Below are 18,903 nucleotides of genomic sequence, written 5' to 3' on the forward strand. Positions count from 1 at the left end.
AAAAGGTGAGTCCTGGGATCTGTTAGAATAACCAACAGTTTATTAAAAGCTTGCCATGGGGCTCTGTGCCAGCCCCGTAGCTGGGAGGGTCTCTCATGACTGCCCCCAGGCCTGGGAGCAGCCCCTTCTAAGGTTCTTATTTTGTTCCCCTGCCCCAGCTCAAATCTCAATTAAAAAAAAAAAAAAGGATAAAGGACAAGACGGCACAGGACGTCAGACAGCAACAGGGGAATGGAGAGACCCAGGCATCCTGACCCCAAGACCCCATCCTGATCTTTCTTTTAGGAAGAACTTTTCCTCCCGTTCTCCCCACCCCAGGCCCCAGACCTGCTCTGTCACATCCCAGGTCTGGGGGGCCGGGCATCCCCAAGTCCATGGCCCCATTCCAGGGGGTAGTATAGTTCTCTTTATATAATATATCTAGACCCACCCTTCCCCTCCCCCAGGGGACTAGATGAATATTTGACACGCATATCTCCCTCCTTTCCCGAGGCTGTGATGGAGAGAAACCCTGGCACCATGGTGGGGAGGCAGGGGCTCCTGGTCAGCCTTGAGGCACCTATGCCCAAGCTGGCCTTGGGCCACTGGCCAGCCCAAGAAGCTCATGAGATGAGGTCTGAGGGGAGCTGGAGCCAACTTCCTGTCCCCCACCCTTGGGTGGACCTCAGGCTTACAGCCCTCCAGGATCAGGCTCCACCCACCCCTGCCTCATTCATCGGCTTATCCACCTTGTACTTCAGGAATAGAAGTGGGAGGAACCATTGAGGATGTGGGAAGCGACACTGGTGCTGCGGCTCAGAGGCCCAGGCACTGCAGCAGCAGGTGGGCCCACACTGTCACTGCCACTGCCCCCCGAGGCTGCTCGTCGCAGGGGCTGGGGGCTGTTTCTTAGCAGCAGCAGGGCTCCACCACGGGGTGTCCCACTCTGTGCTGGGGGCCCCAGCCAGCTTGGGGGACCCGGGGGAGCCAGGAGAGAGGGCTGACGCCAGGCTGGGGGGGGCATGCCTGGTGGAGGAGGGCCATGGCTCCAGTGCGCCCCTGAACGGGGAACAGGACGGGAGGGCCAGGCGGGGGCAGGGGGTGGAGCAGGATAGCCCTGGGCAGCAGCCTCAGCTGGGATGCCCCCCAGAGCCATACTGGAGAAGCCCAGCCTCATGCTCTCAGCATCGAAAGCCTCGATCTCACGGGCCTGCCGCTCGAGCAAACTCCGGATTCGCTCAGAGCGCCCCGTCTGCAGGGCCAGCAGCTCCTCTTCCACCTGAGGTACCCAGAATAGAGGTCAGAGGGTCCGGGGGTGGGGGCTGCCCTCCCCACCCCACCCTGGAAGCCCAGCCCTCTTACCCGCTGCTCCAGCAGTGCCCGCCTCAGAGCTACTCTCTGCTCCAGCTCCCGTAGCTCCCTCTCGTGTTGACTCTCCGTGCGGATCTTGATCTTGCTCTGGTAAGCATTGAGCAGCTCCAGCTCCTGTTGAAGCTGCTGCCGAAGGGCCTGGAACTCTGCCTCCTGGGTCTCATCAAGCCGCAGCTAGAGATTAGGTAGAGCAAGTTTTAGGGGCCTCCTCCCCTACCCCCACAATCCTCCCCTGCCCCAGTAGGCCTGGGCCCTCAGGTTTCAAGAAGCAGCCAGTCTCAACATCTATCAAAATGAAAGGTCGTCATACCCTGTGACACAGCAATTACACTTCCAGGAATTTATCCCCCAGGTATACTTGCACATGTGCTCGAAGGTGTTCACTGAAGCGTTGTAATAGCAAAATACTGGAAACAACCTAAACGTCCACCAATAAGGGATGGGTTAAATAAATTATGGTACATCCATACCATGGAAAACTCTATGCTCTTAAAAAATGAGATATGTGTACTGACATGGAAAGATGTCCAAGAAATACAAGGTGGAAAAAGAAGTTAGAGACCAGTATATAAAGTATGATTCCACTTTTGTTTAAAATTTTTATATAATTTTCTAAATATGCATAGGAAAAAATCTAAAATACAATTAATTGTTAACAACAGTTACCTCTGAGAGGTGGGTTAGGTGAGGGAATGGCAATGAATAAGGACACTTTTACTTTTTACAGTGTTATTTTAAGTGGCCTATTCCAGTGTGATGTGTGATCACTTTTAGAACAGCAACCTTCAAAATCCTCCAGAAGTCTGAGCAAATTGGCCTGAGGGCCACAATCATTTTGATTTGTTCCCTGTTCACAGATTAAACTAACTCAGGCCCAGGAAAAAATTACAGCCACTCTTTCCTTGGTGGTTCTTGGTGGAGTAGGCAGTCTGGCTTTGTCAAGACCTTAAGAAAATACTTAAGAGAAATAATAAAACCATTGCAGAGAATACCAACAGTGGAAGAATATCTGAGTTTCCCAAGAACAAAATGCCCTATCTCTGTCTACACCCCCCACCTGCAGTGCCCACAGCTAAGCTGGAAATACAAAGGCCAACCTCCACCATGCTCCCTCCCTGGACCCCAGGCCTCACCGCCTGTGAGCTGAGCATCTCTGAGATGGACTGGTCGTACTGCTCAGCTAGGATTGCCAGCTTGCGGGTCTGTTCTTCCTTGAGCCGCTTAAGGAGGCTCTTGTGCTGAGCTTTGGGCGTGGTCTCCAGCAAGTGTGCCCGCAGAGCCTTGTACTGCCGAGTCTGGATCTTACACGTCTCCTGGAACTGCTTCTTGATCTGCAGCTCCTTAGACTATGCAGTGGACGGACCAAGGGGAGATGGGGGCAGGGGGGAGGAGGAGGAGGAACAACCAGGGGAAAGGGAGAAGAAAGAGAGGAGGAGAGGAGACAGAAGCAGAGACAAGAAGAGGGAGAGAAACAGAAAACATGTTAGACAGAGGGGGCGGGGGGAGCTGTATACAGACAGACATGGAGAGATGGGATTGTGTTGAGAGAGATCAGGAAGATTCTCAATGGGCAAGAGATGCAAAGAAAACAAGACAGCTTCCAAGAGCACGTTCACAGAGTTGGGTGGAAAACTCACAAGAAACAGCAGGAGAGTTCATGGACAGGGAACTGAGAATCTTTAGAGTACTGAGTGCACACAAGAAGCTTTGACCATGCAAAGAGGGAGAAAATATAACCTAGAGATAGACGCCTGTGAGCAGATACAGAATATGCACAAGTGAGAAAACCAAGTCTCTCAACACACACATGGAAGACAGCAACACAGCTGAGGAAAGACAGAGGAAGTCCCAGGTTCAACACCTCAGGGTGGGAGGGAGGGAAGGATAAGCACCAAGCTAAGAAATGGATAAGTTGGGTGGCCCCATCTCGGGCCACATAAGGGAAAGGGGCAAAGGAGGTGGCCAGAAAGGGCCTGACAAGTTCAACAGGCCAGCAGCTGCCACCCTGACCAGATTTCCACATTCCAGCCCGGCCCCTTGTGTACTCAGCTCCCACTCCAAGCCCACAACCAACCCCATTTCCGCGGCCCCCACACTCTGTCTGGGCCCCCAAGCTCACCACCCCCTACTGTGGACGGTTCGCAGTCCCATCCCCCCAGCCCTCTAGGGTAATGCCTGACGCCAGGAGAGAAACTCAGCTCCCAGACAGAAGGGAACCACGTAGGGAGTGGGTTGGGAGGAAAGGCAGTGAATGAGGACAAAAGGACCCAGAACCTGAGGACTCTCGGGGAGGAATCCACAAACAGGGGAACTGTGGGACCAAGAAGTTCTGGGGAAGCTCAACAGGGGCCCAGACCCCTGAACTGGTGGTGGTCATGGTGCAACGAAGCTATGAAGGTAGAGAGGATGAGGCTGAGGAGTGAAAGGGGTTGAGATAACGTAGATGGGGTGAAGAGGTCATGGAACTGGGGGCCAAGGGTCCAGATTGGGGGCATACCGGGGAGGCTAGGCGGCAGGACAAAGCAGACAGAGGCAGCCTGGGCCAAAGGTACAGTTCCGCTCAGATATTTTATTTGTGTTTGTCTTTTTCTTTTTTTGGTGGGGGAAAGGGGACAGGTTGGAAGGGAGACAGAAAAACAAAATCAAAGAGAGAAAAAAAAAACATGACTCTTCCCACCCACTGCCACCCCTGGCCCCAGGCCTGAGTCGATGAGGGTGAGGATGAGCACACACAGCGGGAGAACAGCAATAACTTAGGGTGGGGGGGAGCATTAGGAGAACACAAAATATAATCTCCGGACTCCACGGTGGAGGAGGCTGCCTGTCTAGAGGCCCAAAGGGCTAGGGGTGAGGTGGGGAAGCATACCGAGGAAGGAGTGGTGAAAGGGAGGAGAGGACTGGGACTGGAGAAACTTCACTGAGTAGTGGGAGATAAAGTGCTCAATGCTCTAGATTTGGGCTGGGGAGGAGCTACAGTTGGTTACCTCCAGGGAGGCAGGGCCCGGGACTGGCGGGTTCGGGATCTCCGCCCAGCTAGAGTCTCTGGTGGTGGTTGGTGGGAGGCAGGGGGGCCTAGCCGGCGCTGGCTGCGTGGTAGCAGCCGGGGGATACGGCTGGGCCGCTCACCCCGAAGCAGGCCCCAACTGGCCAGTGTGTGGATGGCCCAGGGGGGCAAGCGGGTGGCTAAACCTTGGCTGGCCCGTGCCAGGCGCCAGTTCCAGCCCTTGCACAGGGCCCAAAACCTTGCCAACAGGGCTAGTGGGTGTCGGGCAGTGCGAGGATTACCCCGCCGGGGCCCAGGGACAGGCAGACGGCTGCGGAAGCCATCCTTGTTGGTCTTGGGGTAGAGTGCAAATAGGCCCCGATCCCCCACGGCCCCACAGCCCTGTAGGGCCCTGAAGGCCATGGGCGACAGACGCAGCAGAGCGCGCAACCAGAGTCGAGAGATGCCCCGGCGCATCCGAGGGCCCTGCTGCCGCACCCATTTGCCCCCAGCTGCCACAGCTGCCAGAGGTAGAGCCAAGCCTGGCCAGGCTAGGAGCCAGGCAGCCCCAAGGCCCAGAGGGACACCCATAAGACCTCGGCGCCAGCTCAGACTGAGGACGGCCCCCAGTGCGGTGCCCTGAGCCAGGAGTAGGAATAGACTGGGGGGCAGGTGCAGAGCTGTACAAAGCAGTAGGTAGGAGGCCCCCAGGCCCACCAGCCCCACCTCAAGGGCCAGCAGGGCTGCCTGCAGGCCACCCCCACCCTGGGCCGCCAGCAGTGGGAGCAGCAGCAGAAGTAGTAGGGGCAAGAGGCCAGAGGAGGACCCCACTGCAAAGGAGAGTCCAGCCAAGAGGCCATGGGACAGGAGTCCAGGGAGCTGGCTAGTAGGGCTGGGCCTCAGATGTGTTGGAGGGGGTTCAGGGGGGATGTCTGGTGAGGGACAGCCATCTCCAGGATCCCTCGGGGTCCTAAATGGAGCCCCCTCCTCCTCTTCCTCCTCCTCCTCAGGGACTGGGGTCAGTGTTGGACCCTGGACCCAGCCAAGCTCAAACTCCTCATCCAAGAGGCTACCATCCTCCTTCCCCCACAACCTCCATTCCCCGGATGCCTCCTGGCCCACAATGCTCCTCTCCTGGGGTGCCGGGGATGGAACTCTAAGCTCCTCTATCTCCTGCTCAGGTAGCCCCCAAACTTCCTCATCAACCAAACTCCTACGTTTCTGTGGACTGGGACTAGGGGCTCCTGACTCTTCTCCCAGCATCCTCTGCTCCTCTGGCTCCAAGGCAGCCCCTTCCTTCCCCAGAATCCTTCTCTCTGGAACTGCTTCCTCCTCCTCTCCCAGAATTCTTTGGTCTGCCTCCTGGCCAGATGAGCAGGACTGCTCTTCTCTAGGGGTGCCTGTGTTAGGTGGTCCCAGAGCCCCAGGAATGGGGAGCGGGAGGCCCAGGGGACGCTGGCCTGCACGTACTTTGAGGCTCTTGGGCTGCTGGCGAACCTGGGCCGCATGCTTCTGCCGCAACTCTTGCTCACGCCGCTTATTGTACTCCAGCTGGTTGCCCAGCTCCGTCTGGTGCTGCAGGCGGGTGAGCTCAGCCCGTGTGCGCTGTACGGCCTGGAGCTGCCGTAGCTCCAGCTCCCGTGTGGCCTCATGCTGCCGTAGCAGCAGCGCACACTCCAAGTCCTTCTGTGTCTGTTTCTTGTTCAAGTCCTGAGGCAAAAGGGAGGCAGGGCCCAGAAACTGGTCAGAAAGCCTTGTTGGTGTCAAGGAAGTGAGAGCCCCAGGACTCCTTCGCAGAGGGAGCCGAGGGTGGGGAGATGAGGGGTGTAGATGAGAGGTGTAAGGGAACCAAGCTCCTAGCTGGCCTGGGAACTCTAGCAGGGTCTAGTGGGCACGAGAAGCGAAAGAGGTGTTGAAGAGAAGCCGAGCTGTGACACGAATGAGGGCAGAGGGGAAAGACAACCACAAGTGCGGCAAATGGAAAAGGGTAGGTGCCTGGGATCTGGGAGGGGAACAGGGAGGGGGTGGCCTACCTCTCGAAGCAGGTCCTGGTCCAGGCTGTGACGAGCCAGCAGCATCTTGCGCTTGTACTGGCGACACTGCAGCTCAAAGTACTGGCGCTGCCGCCGCAGCAGCCCAGCCTCCTCCTCCGCCTGGCACTGCTGTAGCTGCTCCTTCTGCCGCAAAAGCCACTCCGCCTTCTCCCGCTTGGGTGTGCTGGGGTTCTCCTGGAGCTCCTAGGAAAGGGCAGCAGGAGAGCAAGGAGGTCAGGGTCCGCCTCACCCTCCATCAACCCCACCCACTGCTGCAGCCCTATCCCACCTCCTTCAGCTGCTCCTTCCGAAGTTTGTAGGTTCGCTTCTGCGCCTCCAGCAGGGCGGCCAGCTCCTTCTTCTGCTGCCCGAGGATGTGCTGCTGGAACTTACGCTCCTCAGCCTGGGCAGCTCGCGCCTCCTTCTCACCGATAGCCTGGTGCCGCCTTGACAGCTTTTCGGCCTCAGCCCCAAAGCCAGCCCGCTGTGCCTCGAGCTCCCGCTGCAGCCGTGCACTGTGCTCCTCACGCTCACCCCTCAACCTCGACTCCAACGCCAGCAGCTGTTTCTGGTGCTGTCGTCGCATCCGCTTATAGCCACTCAGCTGCTCCCGCAGGGCTGAGTCCTGCTCATGCTCCTGGATCTGACGGCTGACCTGGGGGCGGGAGAAAGGATGAGAAGTGGGGCGCAGCCCTGGCCCCCATTTTATTAACACAGTCTTCGTGCTCTAGGGGGGAAGAACGTGAGTTTTAGCCTCATGGGTTTAATTCTCATTTGATATCTTCCTCACACTTAACCTCTCTGAGCCTGCCACCTCAACGGGATCATGGAGATGTCTCCTTCAGAGGTTGGTGAGACTGAATGAGACAAGAAAAGGTGCTGAGCACAGGGTCTTGCATAAAAGTAGGAACAATTCAGATTTATTCAAAACAGTAAAAGAATCAGACAGACCTGGGACCAGATCCCAGCTCTGCCACTGACTAACCCTGTGACCTCAAGCAAGTTAATGCTGCTAAGCCTTAGCTCTATTAAATGGGACAATACCACCTCCTCACAGCAGGCTGGGAAGATTAACTTTGCTACCTATGTAATAGTGTCTAGAACACTCTGAACCAGTAAGTGATGGTTCCTTTCCCTTCAGCAAACACTGAAGACTCTTTACAGCTCAGATACGGAGCCAGAATATGGACCATGGGACACTGGAATAACAAGAACACTGGGCCTGGATGTCCTCATCTGAAGTTTGAGCTCATATCTCACTGTCAAGGGGCTATGTCAATGTACCCCAAACTAGTCCAGGTGGCCAAACCCCTGGAAATCACAGACCTCTCTGCACAGTACCACAAAGCACCAAGCACCACAGGGTCTGAAGAGTTGTCCTAAAAGAACAACCAGCCACAAGCAGAGGCTACAAGAACATACTAGACCAACCAGTGGCCTCCAAGGGGACCATCGAAGCTTACAGCTAAACAGGAATGTAATCTAAAAGTTTATTAAAAGTATGGACGAAAAACTGTGTTTTAGGAAAAGTATACCCCCTTTCCTATGAACTGAGAAAAACATCGCTGTGACTTTAAGAGAGGACCAAGGTCCTGGGTAACAGAATTTGGGAACCACCAAAGGTAGCCCCTCTGAGTCACAGCTGTTTCATCTCACAAATGGGATCATACCCTCACCCTCCCAGAAGAGCTGGAAGAATTAAATACAGGGATGTGTGTGGGCCTGAAAGCCAATTACTGGCACAGGCAGATACCTGTACACCATCTCTGCCCTCTAGGGGCACAGAATCCAGCAAACCTGTCATCATGCTGTTCAGGAGTACCACAGCACAGGATATGAAGCACCTGGCTGGCCAGGAGCCTGGGAAGGCATGCCAGGAGATGCTATTTAAGTCCAGCCACAAAAATGGAGTACGAGCTGGGCAATGTGACCAAAATAGTCTATTGGGAGAAGGGAGGGGAGAGGGGAGGGTTTAGGTGAGACGGTCGAGGTGAGAAGGCAAGAGACAGCAACACAAAGTGAGGGTGGAGTCTGGACTTAATCATATGCCACAGGGGGAAAGTCATTTCTGGACTTAGATGGTCTGGGGCATCCAGGATGGCTGCACTTACCAGGGAGGCAGTACGGATGGTGGCAAAATGGTCCCGGTTGCGGCAGTAGGCCCGTCGGCGGGCAGAAGAGGTGGTGGATGTGGGAGCCGGGGCTGCAGGTGGCTGGAGAGGGCCTGGGGTCATCTCTGGCTGGTAGGGGTCATCATAGAGGTTGTCAGAGCCCTAGAGGAAGGGAAGGTGGAAGGAATGCCCAAGGCTCAGAGGTCAATGAGCCCACAGGGAGTTCCCTGGAGACCCAGTCAGACTTAGAGAAGGAGCAGTCACACATGGGAGGGACAGCAGGGAACCAAGGTGATTCCTGAGAAGGAGAGCTGGGGCTCAGCCCTGCCGCTGTCAGGCCTACTCAGGGTGAGCTGCATACCGGCAGCCGGTGGATGATGGAGCTGTGGGAGGTGACTGTGTGCTCGCCCTCCTGCATCATGGCCATCTCCCGGGCTTCAGGGCCTTCTTCCTCCTCCTCCTCCTCCTCCTCCTCCTCCTCCTCCTCCTCATTGTCAGAGGCATCTGCTAGGCTGTTGACTGAGCTGCTCTGGCTGGAGGCGCTGATGGACATGCTGGGCACTGAATGGCTACTCTCTAGACTGGTCAGCGTCCCGGCCCGGTGCATGTAGGGCTCTGCCTCCTGTAGACAGGACACAGGCTGTTGGGCAGGGAAGGGGAAGGACAAGGGATGTGCATACGGAGGTAGCACAAAGAGACAGGGGGTATGGAGAAGGGTGGGGAGGGGCGCCAAGCAACTGCTAGGAGGCAAGCACAACATGGTGGTGAAGAAGGGTGGCAGGACAAGCTGGGTCACCTCCTCCTCCTCTGGGGCCTCAGCGCCAGGGCCATTGGGCGCCTCTTGGAACAGTATCTTCTTCATTTTGCGGTACTGCAGGTTGTCCAGCTCCCGAACAGCATCCTTGGTCCTCTGGATTAAGTCCATGATGACTGTGGGTGGCCGCTCCCGGAGCACAAAGCGGTGCTGGGGGAAGAGAACACTGAGGCCTGCCGCCAAGCACCTCCCGCATCCCAATATCCCGTGGATCTTGGCATTCCCTCTGGCCTGAGGCACTCCCCTGGGGCCCATGCCCACCACAGGTTGATGCTGGCCTTGTCCCAACCCCTCCTCCCACATTAATTTTTACCACCCCGTCTCTACTCCCCAGACAGTCTCTTGTTCCTCCAGGCATGGCTGACAGGCAAGAACAGCCAGGAGATCTGGATTCTAGTCCAGGTCTTCTATCAAAGTGCTTGGTGCCCCTGGACACGTCATGAGGCCTCTCTGGGCCTCATAAAGCATCCCATAATTATAAAACAAGTAGGTCAGGGTAGACAATCTAAGTTAGTTCCCAACTAGGGGTCCTTAGGCCCCTATGGATCTCTGAAGGGAATGGGGGCCCCTCTACTTTTGATAACTCTAAAAACGCCTAAGGGAAATCATACATTTACCCACGACAAGGCTACACAGGCTTTTGGCTTGAATTACATCAGAGCAGTGTGGTAACCCTGGTTATTGCACACTGACCAGAAATTCTGGCTGGCAATTATATATATCTTTGATTAATAAAAGACGGGAAAACAAATGATTACTTAATAAAGGTAATCTGGTAGACAAAATCTTGCAAAACACAGAGTCCACTGGGCACTGGGGATGGGGGTAGGAGTTTATTAATGAAGTTCTCAGTGGAGGAAGAATCCGGAATCACTAATTTCACTGAGGGGTTTCTGTGGCTCCAACAAGCCACAGTTCTAGGAGAATGCTAGGCCAGTAAGCCCTCACCTTCAGAAGAACCTCTGAGGTTGGTCTGTCTTGAGGGATTTTCTGAAGGCAGGAGTCGACAAAATTCCGGAAGTACTCAGACCTAGAAGTGACAGCAGGGTAAGGGTGGGGAGGGCTTGAGTCAGGCAGCCTTACCCCTATGGCCTAACCCCTGGGCCCAGGAATCCCAGTCCTCACCAGTGTCCTGACTGGAGCACGGGGGACTCGTTCTGTGCAATGTGGTATAAGGCACTCATCGCATTCATGTTAAACAGCGGTGGTTTCCGTTCCGCTACAGAGAAAGGTCAAGGGGGAGAAGGTGAGAGGTGGCAGGTGGGCAGAGGAGACTGGAATGGAAATCAGAAGACTTGGGTTCACACCCCAGCTCCCTGACTTCCTCACTCCATGACCCTGAGCAATTCCCATAATCTCAATTAATTCCTTCCGCTGTAAGACGCAGCACCCATCCTCTCCACTGCACATGGGTGAAATAGGTATCAAAGAAAATAACACGTGCAAAAGCACGAATGAAGGCAGAAGGAAGCACATTCAGTTGCCGACCCAACTAATATTTATTAGGTGCCAAATCAGAGCAAAAAACTCACTTAAGTATTACGGGAAAGATGAAAAACAATAGACAGGCCCTGTCCTCAAGGAACTTCCAGTCTAATAGGGAAGATTAAATGGGATTGAACAAATAGCATCAAGTTCAAAGTGCTAATTGGCACAAGAGGAAAACAGGTAAATGGCTGGGAAGCTGGGCGTGTGATGGGACTTCAAGCTGGTACATTCGCAGGGGATTCAGGGAAGCTATTTTGGAAAAAGGGATATTGGAGGCAGGCCTCAGATCAGAAGTCACAAGCTAGAAGCCCCTTGTGGCCCAGACAAATGCTTTGTGTTGTTTTTGGTTTTCGCCTAAACAGTGATTTTTAAATTCTGATAATAATAATGAAATAATAACCTAAATTTCCAGTTTCTGTTAAAAAATTAGATCTGGTGAAATGGAGCCTACATTCCTGCATAACAATGGGCTGGAGCTAAGCAACAGCTGCCCTCTTCAGGTGGGAACAGCAACCTCCGGTTTGCTGTAGTCTCCTCCATATTGCTTCCCTGATACTGACTATCAGTTGCCATTTATAATAAAGATTGATGGGTTTTTTCAATAGCAGAGAAACAGTTCCCTGTACCCATGTCTCTACCAAAAACTAGGAATAAAATGGACAGCTCTAGATTTTTCTTATACCTGGCCTGCTTCACATATTTCCATCGCCTATCTGGTCATGGCCTTAAATGGTAAATGTAGACATATGTAGATGGAGGAAAAGGCAAGTCCAAATCTCCAACCTTGGGCACAGGAAACAATACAAACAAAGGTAATTAAGAGGAAAAATTCAGAACTTGTTAAGAGGAAAGCCAGCCTTTAGGAAGCAGAGCCTTTAGCTTGGTGTAAGCAAGGATGGGGATGGCTTCAGTCTTGAAGGCAACGGGGAGCCACTGACGGCTCTGAGGAGAAGAGAAAACAACAGCACATCTCTCTGACGTAAAAGAGACTGGAAGGAAGAAGAGACTGGCAGTGGGAGAGATCACTGCAGGAAGTTGTTGGTAAGAGTAACTAATAACATCTCTTTCTTGGGCAACTATTTTGTGCCTGGCACCGTGTCGAGGGCTTTACAAACACTGTCTCACTAAAACAGTTGTTTCAATAGCATTGGCTGGCAGAGATGAGAACCTCAACATGGCTTCAAGACCTCGTGAACTCACTGAGCCTAACTCTCTGGCCTTATCACTCACTGTTCTTTGTTAACACATGCAATATTCCAAACAACTGAAGCTAGTCTTAGCTCCCCAGGCATGCTCCTCTCTCTGTCTGGAATACTTTTCCCTACAGTCTTTCAACAGCTACCTATTATTTGTCTTGTGGTTGTTTAGAAATCTCTGCTACAAGGAGATCTTCCTCAGCCCTTAACTAGGTCAAGTCCCTTGTTTTTTGGTTGTACTGCTCCCGTATCTTCTCCATTCAGCTTTTCTTACATTGAAAGAAAACATGCCTATTTCCTCAACTTGAATGTAAGCTCCAAGAGGGCAAGAACCTCATTCACTGCTCTACCCGCAGAACCTACTAGCACAGTGCATGGCACACAGTGGGCACTCAAAAAAGATTTAGAACTAGAGTAGTGGACAGGAAGAGATGAATGCTATGAAATCTTTAGGTCTAAGAAATGGCAGGATTTGACAGCTGCCTGTACTGGGGATCAAGGGTAGACTCAAAATGGACAGATGCTTGGAGGCCTCAGAGGATGGGATGGTGTGGAGATAGTAAGAAAAAGAGAAAGGAGTGGAGAGAAAAGAGCATAAGGAGCCAAGAGGAGAATGTCCTTACCCAGCTCGATGCAGGTTATGCCCAAGGACCAGACATCCACCTTGCCATCATACTGCCCCTCATCCATTGCCAGGATCACTTCTGGAGCCATCCTGGGAGAATGGTCAGGAGAGAGAGGCTAATCACCCGCCCACACCCTGCCAACTCTTGCTCCCAACATCCCGGGAGCTCTCTCCATTCACCACCACACCCACTCACCAGTACGGGGTGCCCACGAAGGAGTTGGCAGGTGCCATGATGGATGCAGAACCGAAGTCCCCCAGTTTCACCAAGCCTGGCTCTGACAGCAGGATGTTTCCAGCCTTCACATCCCTGCCAGAGGCAAAGCACAAGGATAAGACATGTATCTCAGAAAGGCTGGGCAGGGGCTTTTGCACCAAGTTTCCAAGAAGACTGGAGCCCAGCAGAATGAAGAGTGGTGTAAAGAGCACCACCCCCCACCCCTGCCAGCCATCGTCAGTGCTGCCTGTACCTATGGATCATGTTGTGGGAGTGCAGATAAGCCAGGCCCTGAAGGGCCCCGTGGGTCACAGCTGCAATCTCCACCTCCTGAAGGGGCTTCTTGTGCACTGGGGAGTAAGGGAAAAACATCAAACTGAGGGAGCCCAAGGGTGGGACTGGAACTATCTTCCCTTAACCCTTCCCCTACGGCTTCTCTGCTCTTCTCCCTTCTCCCACTTGTTGGCCGAAGAATCACTTACCTTCTAGAAGGTCAGAAGCTGAGCCCAGGCAATACTCCATCACCAGCTATGGAAGGGTCAAGGGTCAGAGATCAGCAGATCTGGCCACCCCTGGCCTATCTCCCTTGGAGAGAGATCCGAAACAGTGGGCCTCCTTGCCTAGCCTCTACTCAAGCAATGGTCCCGGGGTAATAACAGGGAGAAACGACAACTGAGGAAACGAGAGGGTGGGGGGAAGTCCCTGGAGTCAGGGTCTCCCTTAGAAAGAGCCCAAGACATCACTACCACCTCCATCTGAATCCCATCGTTCAATCTCCAGCTCTCCCAGTCCATGTGCCCCCTTTCAACTGCTAACAGTCTATGTCACTCTTCAGCCTCTCCCTCTGGACGCACAGTGCTGTTTATGAGTTTGTCTGAGGACTGCAGAGGTTGGGAAAGATTTCCTCCTTCCCAAGATCTGCTCAACAACACCCTGAACAGGGCCCACCTAAGAGACTAGACCAGGACAAGGATGGGCCTGAGTACTGAGTACAAAGATCAGGGCAGAGTCGGGGGGCCAGCTCACCCAAGCCGTGTGCTCCCTCAGGTAACAGCCCCGGTACTGAATGGTATTGGGATGCCGGAGCTTCTGTAGGAACCGCACCTCCTTGATGATGTCCTGCCATTTCTGAGAAGGTCAGGGGAGGAGAGGCTTACTTAGCCTGCATCTTGAGCCTGGGGTCCCCTGCCTCCTACCAGTCTTTCAAGCCTGACCTACCTCATTTGACTGCTTCCCACTGTAGGACATCTTCTTGATGGCCACCACCTCACTATTCCGGACATCCCGGGCCTAGAGGACCAGACCAGAAGGTAGTGAAGGCCCCCAGTGAGCACTGGGTAGCAGGAAGACTTGCTGGCCCAGCAGGAGAGGGCAGGAAAGCCTGGTGTGGTGGAATAGTGTACAGGGCTGTTTGGAGGTCCACAGCGGGAAGACAGTCCCTGCCCCACCCTCCCAAGCCTCAACTCACGAAGTACACAGCTCCAAAGCTGCCATGGCCAATTTCCCGGAGGTCAGAGAAGAGCTTTTCCGGGTCATCCTTGAAGAAGAGCTCAGCCACATCAGGGTCCTTCAGGCTCCCGGCCCGGCCCCCAGCTGGCATGGTGGCCCCTGGGGGCCCTGAGAGTGGGGCTTGACCTGGTGAAAAGATGGGACTCTTAGAACAAAGATGGGGCCCTCAGAGAGAGAAAGGGCCCTTCCTCCCCTAGTTCCGATAAGGGGGAGGCACTACCAAGGAAGGGCAGGGGGAGATTAGGAACAATATCAAAGCTCAAAAAAAAAGAAAAATGAAGTTGCCCTGGCAACGACTGCACTAGGGCCGGGTCCCTGGAGTCTCTAAAACTAAAGGAAGACTGGGAGCTCAGCATCCTCACCAACCCCTCAGCCCTCAACAAGTTCCATTTCCCAACCCCTAAATCTCCCCTCAAGAATAAAAGATTCTGCCTCCCAGCCAGAACCCCAGATCCCCAAGTGTCCTGTCCCACAAGTCCCACGCCCCAAATATTTCCAGGTACCTTCCTGTTCCCCTTGGCGTTGAGGCCCCCTCCTCCCTCAACCTCTCACACTCTGGAAGAGAGCAGGAAACAGCCAAGGCCGGAGGCAGTGGAAATCCGGCCATTGTTACAAGTGGGTACTGGCCCACAGGGGCCAGGAGACTCGCTCTCAAAAAGGGCTAGGGACACTGTGGCAAGCGGGAGATCTAGAATGGGAAGGACAGGGATAGAAATGGTGTCTGGCTCTGGGGGCCTGCGATCTGGGCTGCCTTACTTGTCCAGTCCAATGGCACACGCCACACACACAGATACAGGACATTTGCAGTACAAAGAACATTTATTAAGCATATATAGTAAGCACCTTACATGCATTATCTCTCATTCAATCCTCACCACAACCTTATGAGGTGTTACTATTACCCCTATTTTACAGATGAGGAAAGGCACTCAGAGGGGTTAAGTGACTTGCCCAAAGCTGGTCCTCTACCACTATGCTTTCAAAATAGCCCTATGAAACAAGCAGGGCAGGATCATGATCACCATTTCACGGATGAGATCGCTGAGGCATAGAAAGGAAGGACTTCTCCAAGGTCAGAGAACAGGATCTTCTCCTCTCCAGTCAGGCCTGTGTACTCATTACTCTCTCAACAACTCACCCCAAGCTCAGCCCCCTCCTCTAGGAAGCCTCCCCTGACTACCCCAAGCCCTTGGGGAGAAGAACTCCTAGAGCCCCCAGCCAGAAATGTACTGAAAACTCCAGCAGTACATCAGAGCCAAGACCTCCTGAAGGGATTCCAGGCCAAGCTCCTGGATAAGCACTTGTTGGAATTTAGGCACAAAGGAGTTTTTCAGCAGAGCTCAACTCCCAGGGCAGAGTTCTAGCTCCTTAAAAGCACCTAACAATTTAGCATGTAATTATATTCTGTCACACATTGTTTCCTGTTGTGTTGTTAATTTTGTCTCCTCAGCCCCACTGGAAGCTGGAGGGCAAGGAGTAGGCCTGACTCTCTGGTGGGCCCCCAGGGTGCAGAGGGCTCAGAATAGCCTGGGAGATTGATTGATTGCCCTCAGCCCAGCCCCAAGCAGCTCCCAGGCTGCTCAAAGCAGGCCCCTTTCTCCATTCTTCTGCCAGCAACCCTGCCAAGCACTCCTCACCCCCACCACACACCCACACACAAAGGCAGGTGCTCACAACTTGCCAAAGGAATCTTCTTGACCTCTTCACCAGCACCCAACCAAGAATGCCAACTGAGGACCCCAGGTCACATATAAGAGATGCCAGCAAAACATCACAAGGGGCCTCTTCCTCAAATACCAAACATTTGAGTGATTACCAAGGTCTGTGCTAAATCATAACCACCTTCTAAAATGGACAATGTTACCTCCATTCTACAGACGAGGAAACCCAAGCCTGTCCGCCCTAAGCTTCACTACCAGTGCATTTCATCTGCAATGTACAGCAACAAGGCTTTGAGTAAGTTCCTTACACTTGGTCTTCTCTTCAGTAAAACGGATTACAGTGTGGAGCTGTTGTGAAATTTTTAATGAGATCTCGTACTTAGGAACACTATGCAGACACTCAGCATATGGATTTTTCCTTCCCTGCCTCCAGAGTCGCCACGACAAGGCTTTAATACTTTGGGGATCATCCTACCCCCCGGCAGCTTGGCTTTAACTGCTAAGAGACACCCCTATCATTTGTCAGAAGAGATGGCCCTCTCAGGAACCCAGGCCAAAGACTGGGATCAGGGTAAAGATGAAGGTCACAGTAGAGAGAAAAATCCATAAGGCAGAAGGCAGGGGCCAGAGCCTCCCATCAGGAAAAGCTTCTGAGTATAGGCCTCCTAAAAAGGAAGCTCTTCTCTCTCCCATTCTTAAATCTCACCCCAATCCATTCTCTTCTGGACCCACGGCTAAACCTAGGCACAGAAGAAAAGAGATGACAAGAGATAGGTATGGAGCACAGGCAAGACTTGTTCAAGGACCTGGGTTCCAATCCTATTCTGCCGCTGTGTGACCTTGGGCAACTTCTCTGGGCCTCAATAGCCTCAACTGTAAAATGGGAAGAAGGCAATAAAAGAGCCCCCTCACCAGATGAATGAGAGGGGAAGAGGTCACATGAGAGAACGGATGTAGAGCACTTTGTAAATGATAAATCGCTTGACAAATTAGATTACTTATACCATCACAGCAAGAGGCTGGAAGGTAACAATAGTTGGGGGAAATACTGCCAAGCACCCCTAAACACAAATGCACATATACACTTCCTTGAAAGGACAAGAAACCCAACCAGACCATGCCTAAAAAACAGATAAGCAGACCCACCATGGGGACCAGAGGCATGGGAATTAACATCCCAGAGGAAAGAGTTACAATCATGAAGAGATAGCTGTGAGGGGCAAAGTGAACAGGGAGAAAACCAGAAGGGTGCAAATCCATCTGATTAGCTCAAGCACCTTAGGGTGTGACCCCCGTGACATCAGAGACCCTGTCACCTGAGGCCCCCCATCAACCAGACATAATGAAGGGAAGAGGAAGGGGAAGAGGGTGGCAGCAGAAGGCAAGGCTAGCCAGAGGCTGACCACTGGCCCAGCTGGGCTTCCCCATCCTGAGGAGAGAGCCTACCCAGGCCCAGCTTCTCAGAAAGCAGCACCCTTTCTTCTCAAGCTAGACACAGGGACCCGCGCCCCTGCACCCCGTGTCTCACCTGGTAGGGGTCACTATGGTGCCCCAGCGCCTCCGCCTCCTCCTGGGGTCCTCCAGCGGCTCTGCCAAGCAGGGAGAGGGGCAAGGAGACCTTTCCCCTTGCCACCTCTTCCTCGGCTTTCGCCCTTCCTGAGGGGCGGGCCCGGGAAGCCTCCCCTGGAGGGGAGGGGGTGACAACCTGATCTGACCTCGCGGTCCAGTCCTCCTCCTCCTCGAGGGCGACAGTTGCTGAATCCCGGATTTCTGATTGTGGGGTCTGAACTCCAGGTATTTGAACAGGGGGAGGCCGAATCTGATATTTGAACTCGTGGGGAATGAACCCCGGATACTGGTGCACGCAGGGTCCTGAACCCCAGATATTTGAAATCCTGTGAAACAGAGCCCCAGGTTTAGAGAGGTTGGGACCCGAGTCCCGGATATCTGGAATCTCAGGGGCTGAGACCCGGATATTTGAGAAGCGTGGGGTCAGGCCCGGAAATTCGGGACCGAGGGGACTGAGCCCCAGGTCTTCGGCCACCGACAGGGGGCCTACCCCGAGGACGTCCGACCGCACGGCCCCTCTCACGCCGGGGTCCGAGGGTGACAGCCCCCACTCCCGCCCCGGTCCCCTCCCTTTCCCCTTCTCTTTCCCGAGAACAGCTGAAAGATTGTAGCTAAGGGCGGTCCCCGTGCCCTCTCCCCCTCTCCTCTTCTCAGTCTCAGCCTCTCCGCACCACAGCCCCGGTCTCGTCCCAGTCTCCCTCTCCCTCTTCCTCCCAATTCCAAGATGGAGACCGGGCGGGAGCGCGCAGGCGCGGTATGGACACCGGGCCAAGGGGGCGGGGCCCCAAAGGAAACAGCCCCGCCCCTCTCTCCTTAAGGATGCGGCCAGAGAGCTGGGCAGAAACCCAGCCAGAGTGCGCGCGCGCCCCGCCACGCGGACCCTGGGTGGGAGGAGGTGGGGAGCAGGGCTAGTCTTGGAGGAGGAGCCCAGCGCGCTGTCCGACAACTGGCGGTGGAAAGGGCTGCAGCGCATGCGCTCGCCCCGCCTTAGCGCGGAGCCCGAGCTTGTTGCTAGGGGAAGCTTTGAGGGGGCGCGGGTGGAAGGAAATAAGAAGCCGTGATCTGCGCCTGCGTGCAGGGTAGAGGTTGGGAGGGGTAAGGGAAGACTGCTGCTGGGCGCAGAAAAGGCGGGAAAACGGACTGTCCTGGTTAGTAACTATCCAGCCTGGTCGTGGGCTCCCAAGTTCGAGGAATCTTTGCTGAGAAAACTCGATCTGTCATATCCCTTCAGGAGACTGAGGCCCTTCACAGCAGCATGACCTGCACAAGGTCACAATGCATTTATGTCAAAGCATTTCCATGACCGTACCCAAGAGCTGCAGTAACCTTATGCCCTATACCAACCCA

At 54.0% G+C, this 18,903-nt stretch overlaps 2 protein-coding genes across 6 annotated transcripts; both read right to left on the reverse strand.

Moving 5' to 3' along the window:
- Window positions 1-18: 18 nt before the first annotated feature.
- TAOK2 (TAO kinase 2) lies at window positions 19-17,783 on the reverse strand. Of its 5 annotated transcripts, none has more exons than XM_061210023.1 (20): window positions 17,703-17,783; window positions 17,516-17,576; window positions 14,286-14,452; window positions 14,036-14,107; window positions 13,844-13,945; window positions 13,300-13,345; window positions 13,071-13,167; window positions 12,797-12,910; window positions 12,599-12,690; window positions 10,417-10,510; window positions 10,240-10,321; window positions 9,274-9,441; window positions 8,839-9,099; window positions 8,478-8,639; window positions 6,656-7,021; window positions 6,367-6,570; window positions 5,804-6,043; window positions 2,484-2,696; window positions 1,342-1,524; window positions 19-1,258 (listed from the first exon to the last, which is right to left on the reverse strand). In XM_061210023.1, exons 3-20 carry the CDS (start codon window positions 14,415-14,417, stop codon window positions 737-739), a joined length of 3,150 nt encoding a protein of 1,049 aa, XP_061066006.1. In that variant the 5' UTR covers window positions 14,418-14,452; window positions 17,516-17,576; window positions 17,703-17,783; the 3' UTR covers window positions 19-736. The 5 variants fall into 5 exon arrangements, with proteins under 5 accessions (XP_061066006.1, XP_061066009.1, XP_061066008.1 ...); XM_061210026.1 differs by lacking the exon at window positions 19-1,258 and adding an exon at window positions 1,661-1,768 and having other exon boundaries at window positions 1,457-1,524; XM_061210025.1 differs by lacking the exons at window positions 19-1,258; window positions 1,342-1,524 and adding an exon at window positions 1,577-1,768.
- LOC133104231 (uncharacterized) lies at window positions 17,375-18,812 on the reverse strand. Its single transcript, XM_061209867.1, has 2 exons — window positions 17,516-18,812; window positions 17,375-17,416 (listed from the first exon to the last, which is right to left on the reverse strand). Exons 1-2 carry the CDS (start codon window positions 18,527-18,529, stop codon window positions 17,375-17,377), a joined length of 1,056 nt encoding a protein of 351 aa, XP_061065850.1. The 5' UTR covers window positions 18,530-18,812.
- Window positions 18,813-18,903: the final 91 nt, after the last annotated feature.

The sequence above is a fragment of the Eubalaena glacialis genome, chromosome 13, assembly GCF_028564815.1.
Source record: "Eubalaena glacialis isolate mEubGla1 chromosome 13, mEubGla1.1.hap2.+ XY, whole genome shotgun sequence".
In the NCBI taxonomy this organism is placed as follows: domain Eukaryota; kingdom Metazoa; phylum Chordata; class Mammalia; order Artiodactyla; family Balaenidae; genus Eubalaena; species Eubalaena glacialis.